Source organism: Heloderma suspectum, chromosome 1 (genome assembly GCF_057233095.1).
Source record: "Heloderma suspectum isolate Gila_16-S chromosome 1, 16-S_ref, whole genome shotgun sequence".
Classification (NCBI taxonomy): domain Eukaryota; kingdom Metazoa; phylum Chordata; class Lepidosauria; order Squamata; family Helodermatidae; genus Heloderma; species Heloderma suspectum.
In genome coordinates this window covers 352,524,013-352,537,897 of record NC_139458.1, presented here as the reverse complement: position 1 = coordinate 352,537,897, position 13,885 = coordinate 352,524,013, and the positions used below count along the sequence as shown (strand labels likewise).

At 41.2% G+C, this 13,885-nt stretch overlaps 1 protein-coding gene across 6 annotated transcripts in view; it reads right to left on the bottom strand.

Annotated features, from left to right (window-relative positions):
• ARID1B (AT-rich interaction domain 1B) overlaps positions 1-13,885 on the bottom strand; it is a 536,503-nt gene that overhangs the window by 138,808 nt on the left and 383,810 nt on the right. For all 6 annotated transcript variants that reach the window (XM_084827884.1, XM_084827885.1, XM_084827886.1 and 3 more), the window contains one exon: positions 7,723-7,966. In XM_084827884.1, coding sequence (XP_084684010.1) covers positions 7,723-7,966 — 244 coding nt within the window. The remainder of the gene's footprint in view (positions 1-7,722; positions 7,967-13,885) is intronic.

Genomic DNA, 13,885 nt, shown 5'->3' with positions numbered 1-13,885 from the left:
TATATCATTGATCAACATAAACCCTTCATCAGTTTAGAATCTTCTGCAAGGTCACACACGCAACACTTAGCCACATGCCTTTAATTACCCAACTCGTTATGTCAGTTTCTGTTTGCAAGGGGGAGTAACAGCATTAAGAACTCCGGCTTATATCATTTATAAACATGCAGATGTGGATTATTAAAGATTAATGCCTTTCAGGATTGGTGTCGGCATTCCGTTTGTCTAATGCCGAAACCAATTCTGTTCTTCATTAGTCAATGACAACCTACATCACCCTGTTGTGGAAGAGAAATCAAAGGTACAAGTGTGAATTGAGAATAAGCGATGAAACTGATTAGTAAGAAACTTAACGGCTGTAATCAATCAACACATCACAATAATTTCAGTCCACCGCTACCTGGAGAAAAGGAGCAAAACAAAAGGGTTTTTATCTATTATTATTTGAATATACCCTTATAAACATGACTATCAGCGACCTCTAAAAACGTTTTAAACCCACTTCTCATCTATACAAATATAATTAAAGGAAGTTGTATTTCTGGTTTTGAATTCATTTCCAAAAACACTATATAAAACTATGGCGGTTGGGATAGGAGAGAATGGAAGAAACATGCTCTGCATACAAAGATTTTTACAGTGGCTTTGTCCAGGTTCCTCAGCTGACCATTGTGTCTTCCTTGGCTATGGTGCCCAATAGGTGCCTTGGCTATGGTACTCTACAATACCATAGTTCTAGAACACTTTCATAGAGAAGGCAGTAACAATATATCAAGAGCCCAGTCTAGTCAAGTCATGGTCCAGTGCCTGTAACTGGGAGTGCCACAGAGCTCAACAGAACCCTGCCTTTCTATTCCCTGCCAATGTAAGTACACAAGCACACTCACTGGCAAAGCAGGGAATGGGAAGTTTGTGTGTGCCTCCCATATCCAGACCTTCTGTCTGCGCTGTGGAAGTTACTTGTGCCTCATGTGCTTGTGTTGGAGGGAAATGGGTGGACTATTGGGCACCTAATCTGTATAAAAGCAGTGACAGTCCACTGCAGTTCAGAAAATAAACATTAGTTAGAGCTCAATGTATAAGTTTTTACCAAGGTACAAAGTCCTACAGCTAACAACAAGAATTAGTTGACAAAGCAGGAGCAGATTAACTGAATTGCCCTGTAAATGCATCCATCATTTCTTAATATTGCCATATATGATGGAGGAAAAAGACACCTTTCCATTTATGATACAATCACATCAATATTTTATTATGAAAGCACATGAAATGGAAAGGGGAGAGTTTAAATTGTTTCATCTATAAGACCATAAAACAGACATGTATAAAACTCATGTTTTCATAACGCAATAATCAAAAATACAATATTTTTCATGAATGTGACAGTTGTGGATGACTAATGGGATATAAAGTATTACAACAATAAAGGAACATATTCTAAACATTTACAAATTAAAATAAAATTCTAACTGGCAATGTAAATTAGCAACAGAGATTGCAGGTGAATAACACTTCAGTTACAATTCTTTTGCTTTTTACCTCGAGTAAGCTTTATTGAACTCAATGGGACTTACAGTATATCTGAGTAGACATGTATAGGATAGGACTGTTCTCTGACTAATATGCACTAGAATAATTTAATCACATTTCACAGCCATCTCTAATACAAAAATATATCCACTATGTCTATAGTTTTAGGCACATATTAATCATATTCTACATTTTCTTAAGCATGGTTTTAATAACCTGATTACCTTTAGAAGTTTGAATCTGGGACTTTAAATAGGTGGAGGGAGCAGTACTATGGCTGCTAGACAGCAGCTAGATGGCCATAGGATATGTTGTTTTCTGGGAACTGACCTTGGAGTTCGTGCTCTGAGGCTGGTTCCCAGAGAACCAACCTCTACCCACTTCTGCGCTGCCTCGGAGGCAGTGCAGAACAGCCCTGTCCTCCGTGCTCACAAGAGGAGTGTGGAGTGGCCAGAAAGGGGCGTGGCTGGGGGCGTTCCGGGGCGGGGAGAGCGTAACTGCCTGTGTGACACATCCTATGTGTCATACAGCAGCCTCCTTCCCCACTCCGTCCTTCCGCAGCTAGACAGCCACAATCGGCTATCTAGCCAAAAAAGCAGGGCAGGAGAAGGGTGGAGGGAATGATCCCTTCCGTGTTTCTCATGCCCTGCTTTGGATAGGCAGTCGCCTCTGAGTTCAGAGGCAGCCGCCTATGCAGGTAGTATTGCTCCCTAAGAATATTTGTTACCACTGATTCAGGATAGCCTATGTCTTTTTAGTAAATTAAGAAACTGAAAGCTTTTTAAAAAAGTAACCCAAAACTATCCTCACTCTCTGATTCTCAACATTATATCTGAAAGTTAAATCCTATTTGCTACTATCCTACATGTAGTTAGTTTGCTTATGTCCCATTGAAATCAACGATATTCAAGCAGTCTACTGAAATCACTTGGTATTGCTTATAATTAACGTTCTTACAAAGGGATCCAAATGGGTAACACAGTACAATGCAGTCTTTCCTCATGGAGCAGCCTGGTGTATACCTGCTGTGTTTGAGCTGTGTAAGGAAAGCAGTTATAACTGCTCCTATGCTTTGGAAACACAGATTGACAATCCTGGAAACTAAATTCCGTCCATCAAAACTCAATGTGAACTCTAAATCTAGAAACACTTCTTATCTCACAGGTTTACACATTCTATAGAGCACTCTCTCTCTATCTCTATGATATCTATCTGGTTTGCGATACTGAACAGTCAGAGCCAACGCTAAAGATGAGAGTTTCCTGAACCATCAGCTGAGCACTCTGAATATAACTTCAGCAGAGTTTAGTCACCAACCACTAGGGGGTTGCCAGTGTTTTGTTTTTTCTAACAGGGAGCCTGTATCTTTAACTGTTACATTACAGACAGAAACTTACAAGGTGTAGGTTTTCTCATCACTTCTGTGCCACAAAAAAGCCTCACCTGCTAAATTTCTGCTTGTCATGCAGTTTGTAAAAGTACAAGAGTCCTACCAGAAAAAAAGCTGTCAACCAGAGCAACTGACCACATTGCCCCTTTGCTTTTCCCACTATCTTAGGAATAACTTGTTTTTTGTTATTTATTGATTTTTGGTTACATATATATGAATGGAATCTTAAGTAAAACAATCTCAGATAGGACAGCTGAGAAAAACAAATACTGAGACCCTGGAGAACCATTGCCAAGTAGGGATGTCAGAGAATTCCGCCACGGATCTTGGTGAGGCTGAATGCCAGTGCATTCGGCCCACCGAACTCCGTGGCGGAACGGCCTGCCCCCCGCCCCCCTGAGGATCCCCCCCCGGGACGAGACTTACCTGGGGCAGATCTTCTGGGCTGCAGCGGCTCCGGCAGCTGGTCTTCCGACTGGCTGCCGCCGCTGCCATTTGCAGTCTTGTAAAAAACAAAAAACGATGTGATAGGCTACGTAAAGATTTATGTAGCCTATCATGGCTGGGTTTAAAAAAAAACACACACGACATGATAGGCTACGTAAATCTTTACGTAGCCTATCATGGCTGGGTTTAAAAAAAACCCCGCGTACGCTAATGGCGGCGGCTATGGCCGCCACCATTTGCGTACGCGGTTCTCCCCCCCACAGAGCCCTCCGCGGCCGGAAATCCGGCTGCGGACGGCTCTGGCCTGGCTGGGCCTGGCCGGCTGCTCCGCAGAGCTGCCGCGGAGCACAGCCAGCCATTGAGGATTCTGGGGGGGAGGAACAGATCGCCTCCCTCCCCATCGAGGATTCTGGGGAGAGGGACGGAACGCCTCCTCCCCACCATCAACATAATCCGCAGAAAGGTAAGTGACTTCCGTACATCCCTACTGCCAAGCAGAGAAGACAGCAGTATGCTACGAATCTCTGCTTCCTTTTGCTTCCCTCAAAAAAGCAGTTTGTAACCCTTATAGTTTCTTAGTAGCCCTTGGTAATTCATGTTCTCTCTGTGTTGAAATATCTGGCACCAAAGGAGTTTCAGAGGCCTATGACTGGGTTTCAGTTCCTTGCAAAATAACTTGCCCCACTCACATGACTACTGCTTCCTGCCCCTTGCTCTTCAGCTGTCTATCAAGCCTCAACATCCATGCTCTTGTCTCCCTCCAGACTCATCAATAGCTTCCTTGTCATCAGTTTCCCTGCCTAGAACGCTACTCCTTAGAGTTACCATCTTTGTATAATAAGTGGCTGTCCACAGTAAGCATACAGAACGTTGTCAGAGTACATTATACCATAAAAAGATCTTATATATTTATTTACAACATGTGTATACCGCTCCACATCTAAACAGATTTCAGAGTGATGAACAACAAGAGATAAATGAACAAAAGATAAAAAGAAACATGATATTAAGATTATTCTTTAAAAAACAGAGTGCCAATAAAGTTGAGGCTGGAAGGCTTCCTGGAAAAGAGCTGTTTTCAGAAGGCACCATAAACAACCCAGTGTTGGTGCCTGCCTGACCTCCAGAGGCAGGGAGTTCCATAGGACGGGAGCCACCACACTGCAAGCTCTTCTCTGAGTGGACTCCAGTCAGGCCATAGGTCTATATGGAACCACCAGAGGCATGCTCTCTGATGACCTCAGTGATCAGGTAGGATGGTAAGGGAGAAGGCACTCTCTCAGGTATCCTGGTCCCAGTTGTTTAGGGCTTTGTACACTAGTACCAAAACCTTAAACCTGGCCTGGTAACGAATAGGCAGCCAGTGCAGTTCCCTCAGCAAAGGAGCTGCATGCTGAAAAGGGGCAGCTCCTGAGAATAGCTGAGCTGCTGCGTTCTGTACTAACTCCAGCTCCTGGAGCAGCCTTAAGGGCAGCCCCACATAGAACATATTACAGTAGTCCAGTCTTGAGGTTCCTAGTGTCTGGACCACTGTGGCCAAGCTATCCCTGTCCAGGAGAGGCCATAGGTGGCAAACCAGCCAAAGCTGGTAAAAGGCACTCCGAGGCGCCATGGTCACTTGTGCCTCCAGCAACAGTGATGGATCTAGGAGTACCCCCAGACTACAAAGCTGATCTTTCGGAGGGAGCGCAACCCTGTCCAGAACAGACAACAAGCCTATCTCCCAGATGCAGGAACCACTCACCCACAGGGCTTCTGTCTTGCCAGGATTCAGTTTCAATTTATTGGCCCTCATCCAGCCCATTACTACATCTAGGCACTGATCCAGTACTTGCACAGCCTCATCTGAGTCATATATCACAGGGAGATAGAGCTGTGTGCCATCAGCATACTGATGGCACTTGGCTTCAAGACCCCTAATGACCGTTCCCAGTAGCTTCAAATAGATGTTAAATAATATTGCGGACAGGATGGTACCATGTGGAACTCCATAGCGCAATTGCCAGGGGGCTGAGGAATGGTCACCCAGTGTTACTCTCTGCTAAGGTCTTCCTGCTAATCATACTGCCAGTAAGTCAAGAATTAAAAACTAGTGTTCTGTGAAACAGTGAAATATTTCCCTTGCATAGCCATGACAACATTCTGAAATGTGTAAACGCTGTCTTGTTGGCAAATATGTAAAACTGCTGAGTAATTATTTTGTGCATTACCCATGATGAAAAAGCATAGCTATGTCAATGACTTTTTTGTACTACTTGCCAATAAACTGCATGCATTGCTACTGGAGTTTTTGACTCTGGAGAGGACTTCACAGTGAAATGTTTTAAAAGGAGGGAGATCTTAAAAGGGAAACCATGTCAATTTCACAAATGTGCTATTTCTTTGTTACACCAGATTAAAATAACAGTAAAAACAGAACATGCACAAATATATCCTCTTAAATGAGACGGTCTTTTGTTTAAAGAAAAAAATGCAACTTTAAAATTGGTTGGTTAAGATGCATGTGTATTTGCAATTTACTCTTTGTGTTAGCTGAGTGGGAATAACTCTGAGTTTACATTTCCCCAAGACTAATAAATTCCTTTCCCACTATAGACTGCTTTGTTGCCTTAAGTTGTGCTTCCAGGACTGACTGAAACTGAGGTGGGGAAAGGCTAATTATTTGTCCACATCATTGTACAAGCTCGGAGAACTGTGTTTCTTTCTGTGGGTATTGCAACATCTGGTGCAGACATAACACTACCCCATTAGGGATTGAGAGCTAGCCATAGAATCATGTGCACCCAGTCTCTTGCTTTTGAATATTTTTGTTTTGTTAGTAAACTGAGACTTTTGGCCTAGGAGGCAAGCCAAGCCAGCATTCACTGAATTTTCTGGCAATGTATTCTGAAGTTATGCTGTGTCAGCTTCAACTCCTCAACTATCGTCTTATTAGAGAGAGATCAAGTTTCCTAAATGACAACCATCTCCTTATACTAGTATTTATATACTGAAAATACAGCATAGTATAATAGTAAAATGTGAGTCGTAAATGAACAAAGAACTAAAAAATGTAAAGAAATGTATGTTTGATCTTTGTCCCTGTCCCCCATGTGTTTCTTTACAAAGATCTTTTAAAAAAAACCTTAGATGCAGATTGCTTATTTTATAAAACACGAATTATGCACTGTAGCACTGTTATAAGAAGTATGACTTAAGGCTGATAAAAAAATTCATTCATGAAGTTCTGGAAGTACTTTTCATTATCCTTAATAGTAAATTCTCACAGTATATTTTGTTCACAAAGTAGAAATGCTATGGTGGTGGTGGAAAGGAGTTGTAGAGACAGTATGTTACCTACCATCAGAACTACTGCCTGGTTTTTCACTGTGCAAAGGAAAGAAATGCCTGCTGATTAATGGGATATTCCAATATCAGGGCTGTGCCAATGTAGTCTCATACTCACAATGGGTGATCATAAACAATATGGGAGAGAACACTTGTGGTGGGGAAGAAAAACATTTGCACATAACATGGGACAGAATCAGCCATTTGGAAGCTGGGTTAGTAGGCTAGTTGTGAATGTCCTTTTGATGTTGCTTTAGCTGCCAATTTCATCTCACCTAAAGAAGGGAAGAGGTAAAGGATGCTTTTACACCAGCAAACCCTGGGAACACAACACCTTTATTTTAACAGTCTTCCCAGAAAGGAACCCCCTGCTACATTTTGGCATTGCCCTGTCATAGCTATCAGCAACACAACAGCTGCTTATTTTACAATTACTTGCTAGAGAGAAAATTATTGAGGGAGCCAATCTATGTCACATGGAGAAGCTCATAGCAAGACATAGCAGGAGGTAATACAAGAGGACTGAGGTCAGAACAAACAAGGTACAGTGGGCAAGAAGAGACAATTCACTGAAGATATGGAAGGAATATATGGCAAGAACGTTAATGAACGTTAAAACCACTTATTAAAGGCTATTGGGATACAGTGTGATCCTACACATGCTTACTCAGAAGTAAGCCCCACTATTGTATACAATGGAGCTTACTCCCAGGTAAGTGTGAATAGGATTGCTGACTTATTTATGTCTGCGTTACAGGAGGTGCCAAGCACAAAGAACAGATCTATGATCAATGGTTTGGGGGAGCTGAGTCTGCCTGCACAACCCTTCTTTGTTATGGAACAAAGTGGTAAGTGTTCCAACCCCATCTCATGTCTGAATTATTTAGTGTGAATGACTGAAAATGTAAAACTTGCCTAAGATGGGGAAGTACAAAGCATACACACATGCTGAAGCAAACAATGAAAATACAAAACAGAACACTGGAAGTCAGCTTGAAATAATTTTTCAAAAAAAGTCCACCATTTACCTGGAATACTCGCAGGAGAAATGGGACCAGATCTTGACTGGTTGCTTCCAACAGGAGAGCCCACAGGGGAAGGGGAGGGCCCCCCAGGGATGCTGGAGAGATGTGGGGAGGCATGAGGGGAGAAAGGTGACTGTGCTGGGTTGCTCTGCTCTCCTTGACTGCTGGTAGAACCTGATGCACTAACTGCTGAACTCAGAGTTGCTTCAGTTCCTGTAGGCAGGTCATCAATGGAGCCCGATAAATCCTGAGAAGAAAGATGGGGGAAAATTGATAAAGGAGCAGTTGGAAAGTATATCAGAAGGTGGTAGAACAACTTTCAATTTGGGACAGGTATCATGATCCTGGGCTAATAAATGATTAAAATTTCAAATGGTTGTGGATCTCCCCTCTACACCCGTATACAGGCATGACAAATGCATAACACACTCCCAGATCCATCACATTTTCCAGAAAGTCAGGGCAGTTAGAGGGACAATATATGCAGATTTCAATTCAACTAGTGTTTTTTCTTACTGCAATGTGACTGCAAAGTGGACCATTGCTAAACTCTCTCCCAGAGAATCACTCATGGAGCTCTCCACACACCCATCCAGATTACTATGACATTTCACACGTCTCCACTTGTGCATATTATTTATGTTCTCAGTATTTAATTTTGCAGGTTTATTAGATGAATATCCTGTGCCATTATTTATCCTATTAAGTCACTGACATAAGGTGAGAGTTTTAAAATATGATGCTGCTGCAGTAAAGTATTTTCATTCACTTTTAAATCAGATAGAAAAAGCAATACCCTAATCCCTTGTCATACTGGAGGTGGAAGTACAGTAATGCAGGGCTTGCTCTGGTGAACTGCTTACATACCACTGTAGTAAATACACTGAGCCCATTTCAAATACCCCTCAGGCATAAAGAGTTGCATTTTTATTTAATTATTTTCCATAACTTCAAGTTACAACATTGGAGCACATCGCTAAACAGAACCAAAGCTGTACTAAATTCTGCTGTGCCAGCAGAATACAAAGCTATGCCATGTCGTGGATTTAGGCCAGTGGAAGTACCATTACCACTGCATCAGTGGCACACCACCACAATGCCAGTGAGACACTACTGGGGGCAAGGTGTAAAATGGGTGGAGCTGTAGGCATAATGGAGAAGCTAATCAAAATCCAACACTAGCTCAGAGATTGATCCTACCCACAACAATGCATAAGGTTACACCAACAAAACAGGTGGCATGAGAAAATGCTACAACTGGATGGAGAGTTCAAGACAACTGCTGCCCCATCTCCCTCTCTGCCTCAAGCCAGATCCAATTCGTTGGATAGGATTCCAACAAATTCAGGAGCCAATTGTGGCATAGCACCAAAAGTATATAAGCCTGAAAAAGAGAACACAGATTTCAATACTAAATTGTGTGGCATGGGGCTAAATCACTCTTCTTCCATATCGGGGTACACAAATGAAAACTCTGGTGAAGGGAAACTTGGTGAAAGGAAGCATGCAGTGTAAACAAGAAATGGCCAAGGCTAACAATGAAGTAGGAAAGGCAGAAGAATAATACCTGTCTTGTCTTGGTACCTTTTAAGGTTCTTTGTTGCTAGACTCTGGATTCAAACCTCTCTCCACCAGGAACCTCAACTCAAGGACAAAGCAGGTAAGCAAAAAGGGGGGATCATTAGGGATTGAGAGCCTGGCCTCAAAGCATGATGCCTGGATTTTCTCTGTCCCTCCCCTCTAAGTACCCCAAGGTATGCAGAGCACTCAGACACCCATGGTCACTATCAATCTAGGTAAACTCCCATCATGCACAGGGGATGGCTACAGGGAACACACCCATGGTTACTGGAGAACACTGAGCACTCTACTACATTAATTTGTATTGCTGGCTACTCATGACTCATTAGTCTTCAGGTGAAGAAAAAAGAGTAACCAACAGTAGAGTTCCAATGCAACTCCCTACATTGGATGGGTTTGTACTATATAAATTATGACATGACTTCCTCCAGTAAATGAATCTCTAAACCAGCTTTCCACAGCCTGGTGTCCTTCAGATGTTTTGGACTCCAGCTCCCAGCATTCCTGACCACTGGCCATGATGGCTGAGGCTGATTGGAGTTACAGTCCAAAACATCTGGGAAGCAGCAGGTTGGGGAAAGCTGCTCTAAACATTGACACCATAAGTCTACCAATGGGAGACTGGGAAGTGGGGTACATGTAATGTCAGAGCACCTAGATGGCAGCATCCTTTCTAAACAATACACTTGCAAATGAACACCCAGTTACACAAATTGCCTGTTACAGTTGTTTACCTTTCCTTTTATACATGACTATCCCCATGTCTCTAGGCAACTAGGCAGCCATTCAACCCTCACTGAGGCAAGAATGCTCTCTTCAGTGCCATGCAAACTATGAATGAGACTTACAGGAGTAGGAGAAGCTGTGATGCCAGAAAAACAGGTGTTCCTAAGTATAGCTACCACATTTTTCCTCTCTGAAGGGTGACATAAGACAGGAAGGTAGAAGATGCAGCAGTACGCAGCATGGGGATGCAAGGATGGAGAAAATTGCACCTGTTATTCTGCTTTTTTTACAGCTTTCTGAGGTGCAAGGTCCCTGCATGTACAAAAATGTTGGCAACCCCATGTTTCTGTGAAGCTATCAGAACTCATTCCACCACTGATACAGTTCAATAAAAGCTTGGATTCTTTCAGCTATTCTCCTGATGGTTAACATTCTGCAGTATTGGGATGTCAGTTTGAAATGAATCCATATAACTGAGTTTATTTTTTATTTAAAACACAGAGGTTTTGAGGGCCATCACAAACCCCTACTTCTGATGTAGCTCAACGGTGCACCCCTAGAGCATCTGGTAAGCTGGCACCATGCCAGAAGACATATGATAAAGTGGGAGTTCTTTGGTCTATGGGCTTCTGTTTAACAATGCCCTCTGCCCAACTTGCGTTACAATCCCAAATGTATTTAAAAAATTAACAAGCAGGTTTCAGTTATAATGAGGACTATAGATTTCACCCCACACATTCTCCTACTGAGGACCATCTTTGCCAATCAAAATTTGTTTTTCTTTTAAGTAGGAAATCCACAATTAATTAATATTTTAAAATAATTGCACACTGTATTGTACAGAGCTGTGTCAGGAGCGATATTGTACAGAGCTGTGTCAGGAGTATGTGTCAGGAGCAATAACATTCAGTTAAGAAAATAAGATTTTTTAAGTTATTTGAGCTTGACGATCAAGTACTATGAAGCTAGTAAGCTATGAAATAATGATTTCAGTATATAAATAATGATTTCAGTATATTTTTGTTTTGTTTCTATTTTAAAAGCCATTATTATGTATGAATCGGGAAGAAAGAGCTTGATAAAGCATAAATTCATTACAGAAGTATTTTTATACAACAACGTATTTGACATACAGATATACAATTACAGTTTTGTGTTCATGTAATAAAGTGCATCCTTGAACAAAGTCAAATGTGCAACAATTCAAATGCAGCAGAAATAGCTGATAAAACAAACACTGGCTGCAAAGAATACAATAAAATATGAAAAGAAAACCCCTCAAGATAGGTTCAGTTGTTTAAAATGAATGCCAGCCTTGTGCACTGTAAAGAAAAGAAAAGATAAAAGAACAGAAAGAAATCATGTGCCCCCAAGGGAAACATGTTACAATAATGCACAATACTGCATTTAGGGTAGCCATTCCATTCAGACAGCAACCAAGAAATTGATAACATTTTTTGAACTGCAGGTAACCTGTTTTATAAGGCCAAGTAATGTTTGAAAATGTTATTAAGTATGTAACATAGTGAAGGATAAAATGATTTGCAGTTCAGGGATCAAGGCAATACCCAAGAGTCCACTGTAATGCAACAATTTATCTTTAGCTCTCTCAGTGAACGTCTATGTGGAAGAAAGCCGAGGGGAGGGGGAAGGTTTTTAGAGTGGTTTATTTCCCCCCCATCAGGTCAAATTACGACTTTTCATTTTACTAATCCCCCATGGGGGTGGAGTGAGTGACAAGTCCCAGGCATTCCCTCAAGTGCTTGCTTTCAAGGGATTTCCTCACAAATCTGAGGCAGCTCATTCATAAAATCAAAAGGGACACACGTGATGCTATTCTGATTAAAGAGCTACACAGTGTCCAAAAAAAGAAACTCGGAGGGGGAAGAAAACCAAGCACAGTTTTCAAATGCCTTGTGCCCTTTTTCAAACAAACCCTCCTGATCTGCCCCCCACCCCCCAGTATGTCATTCTCCATTCCTAAAAATAAAATAACAAAAAACACACAGCAGGATTTCTTTCCCATAATGCATAAAGGTACAAGGGTATCTTGCAACTCATTTAGCTTCTCAAATTGTAATCCTACACTCACATACCTAGGAAGAAGTCCCATTGAACTCATTGGTGCTTACTTCTGAGTAGGCATGTATAGCATTGCATTATAGTCAGTCAAGGATATTTGTACAGCAACAAAACATGTGTTGCCAAGGAAGAAAAGAGACAATTATGTTGGCTGTCTTCACAAGGGTGAATAGATACATCTATCCATAAAGATATTCTGATCAAATGTACAATTGGCATACATTTAAGGCTACCTTAGACGAGATAAAATATCCCACATAATAGTGATTTTTGTGTGACGCTCTATGTGGAGTTTGTTGCATATGGCAAACATACAGCTCTATCTTGCTGCATAGATATGTGGCACGAAAACAGTAACAGAAATGGTTTCCTGTCTAGGCACACACAGTTAGTTACTAGGCGCAAATGCCTTTGTCACATATGAAGACCTACACAGAGGATTTACACAATTTCCAACATAGATCAGATACTTCTGTGTAGGAAATTTCCTCTTGTGTAAAACAATCCTAAAAAGTTAAGGTACATACAGTAGTATTGATTACACCCACGCACCCACCCACAGAGAGAGAGAGAGAGAGAGAGAGAGAACACAAACTTGTTTCTCTTTTCTTCGGATTTTACTCTGCCATACTCATAATTAGTAGCACTTTAAAATGCATTTTTACCTTTACCTTTTTTTCCAAGACATGTGATTTTTAAAACCAGACTTTCTGTTCTTGCTTCTCATAATATCTATGCAGGTAAGATTTAGAATACCACCACTACCCAATGAAGTTACATTTAAAAAGTAGAGATATGAATAGCAAAAGTAGCAGTTCTCCCATGTCATCACATTGATGCTGGAAATACTCAGGAAATACTGCAACAGGGGGTATCTGTATGTTTGTAGCAATGTATGTATTAGTCCTTCCATGTGCACATACATATTTTCTAAGTCAATAGTATATTTATTTGCCATAAACATATTTATACATATCTGTGTGCAAAGTTACTATTTAGAAAGATGCTAATCAAATAAAATAAGTTCCACAGTCATTTAAACAGGGAGCCTTGTTAAGGAAGAAGCTCTGTAACTAATACTTCTCTAGAGGACAATTTAGTCAGCAGGCATTATCTCTGTTCCTCTTTTATAAGCACAATCAGATCTACAATGCCTGTAAAGAACAGAGACCTTTCTACATCTTATTAGAACCAAGACACCTTCAAGCTACAGTGCTTAAATTTATCTCCCCCCACACCATTTGGGGGAAAAGTTGGGAGGCTGGATAATTGCAGAGAAGCTTTTAAGGAAAGGAAGTCCCCATGCATACCCCAAAGGCATACCTAGAGATTCTGCCTCTTTCTCAGAGGATGAGGCAGTGATTTTTTGGAAGTAAGAATAGTGAGTTTACATTAACAAATATTGTCTTCTATATAGGTTTGTTTCATGTACACAGTACATTTCTTTTTGCTCTTTTAATGTTTCTTTAAAACATGGGAATCTCGGGTGTGGGAGGGAAGAAAGATAAAATATATATCCAATTGTTAGATATATTCCAATATATCCAATCATTAGATTTGCTCCAATGCTATATCAACCTCTGCTTTTTGTTAGTCATTATATCTTGACCAGTTCTCAGAGCCTGTTTCCAGATAAAAGCTTGACTGTAACCAAGCCATTCTTGCTCAGGATTTATACTTCTTACTAAGGGTGTTATCTATGGCTATCTCCTTTTTCTCCTCTGCTTCCACCCATGCACAACCTTTATTCTTGTCCATGTGACAAGTACAAGGGCTA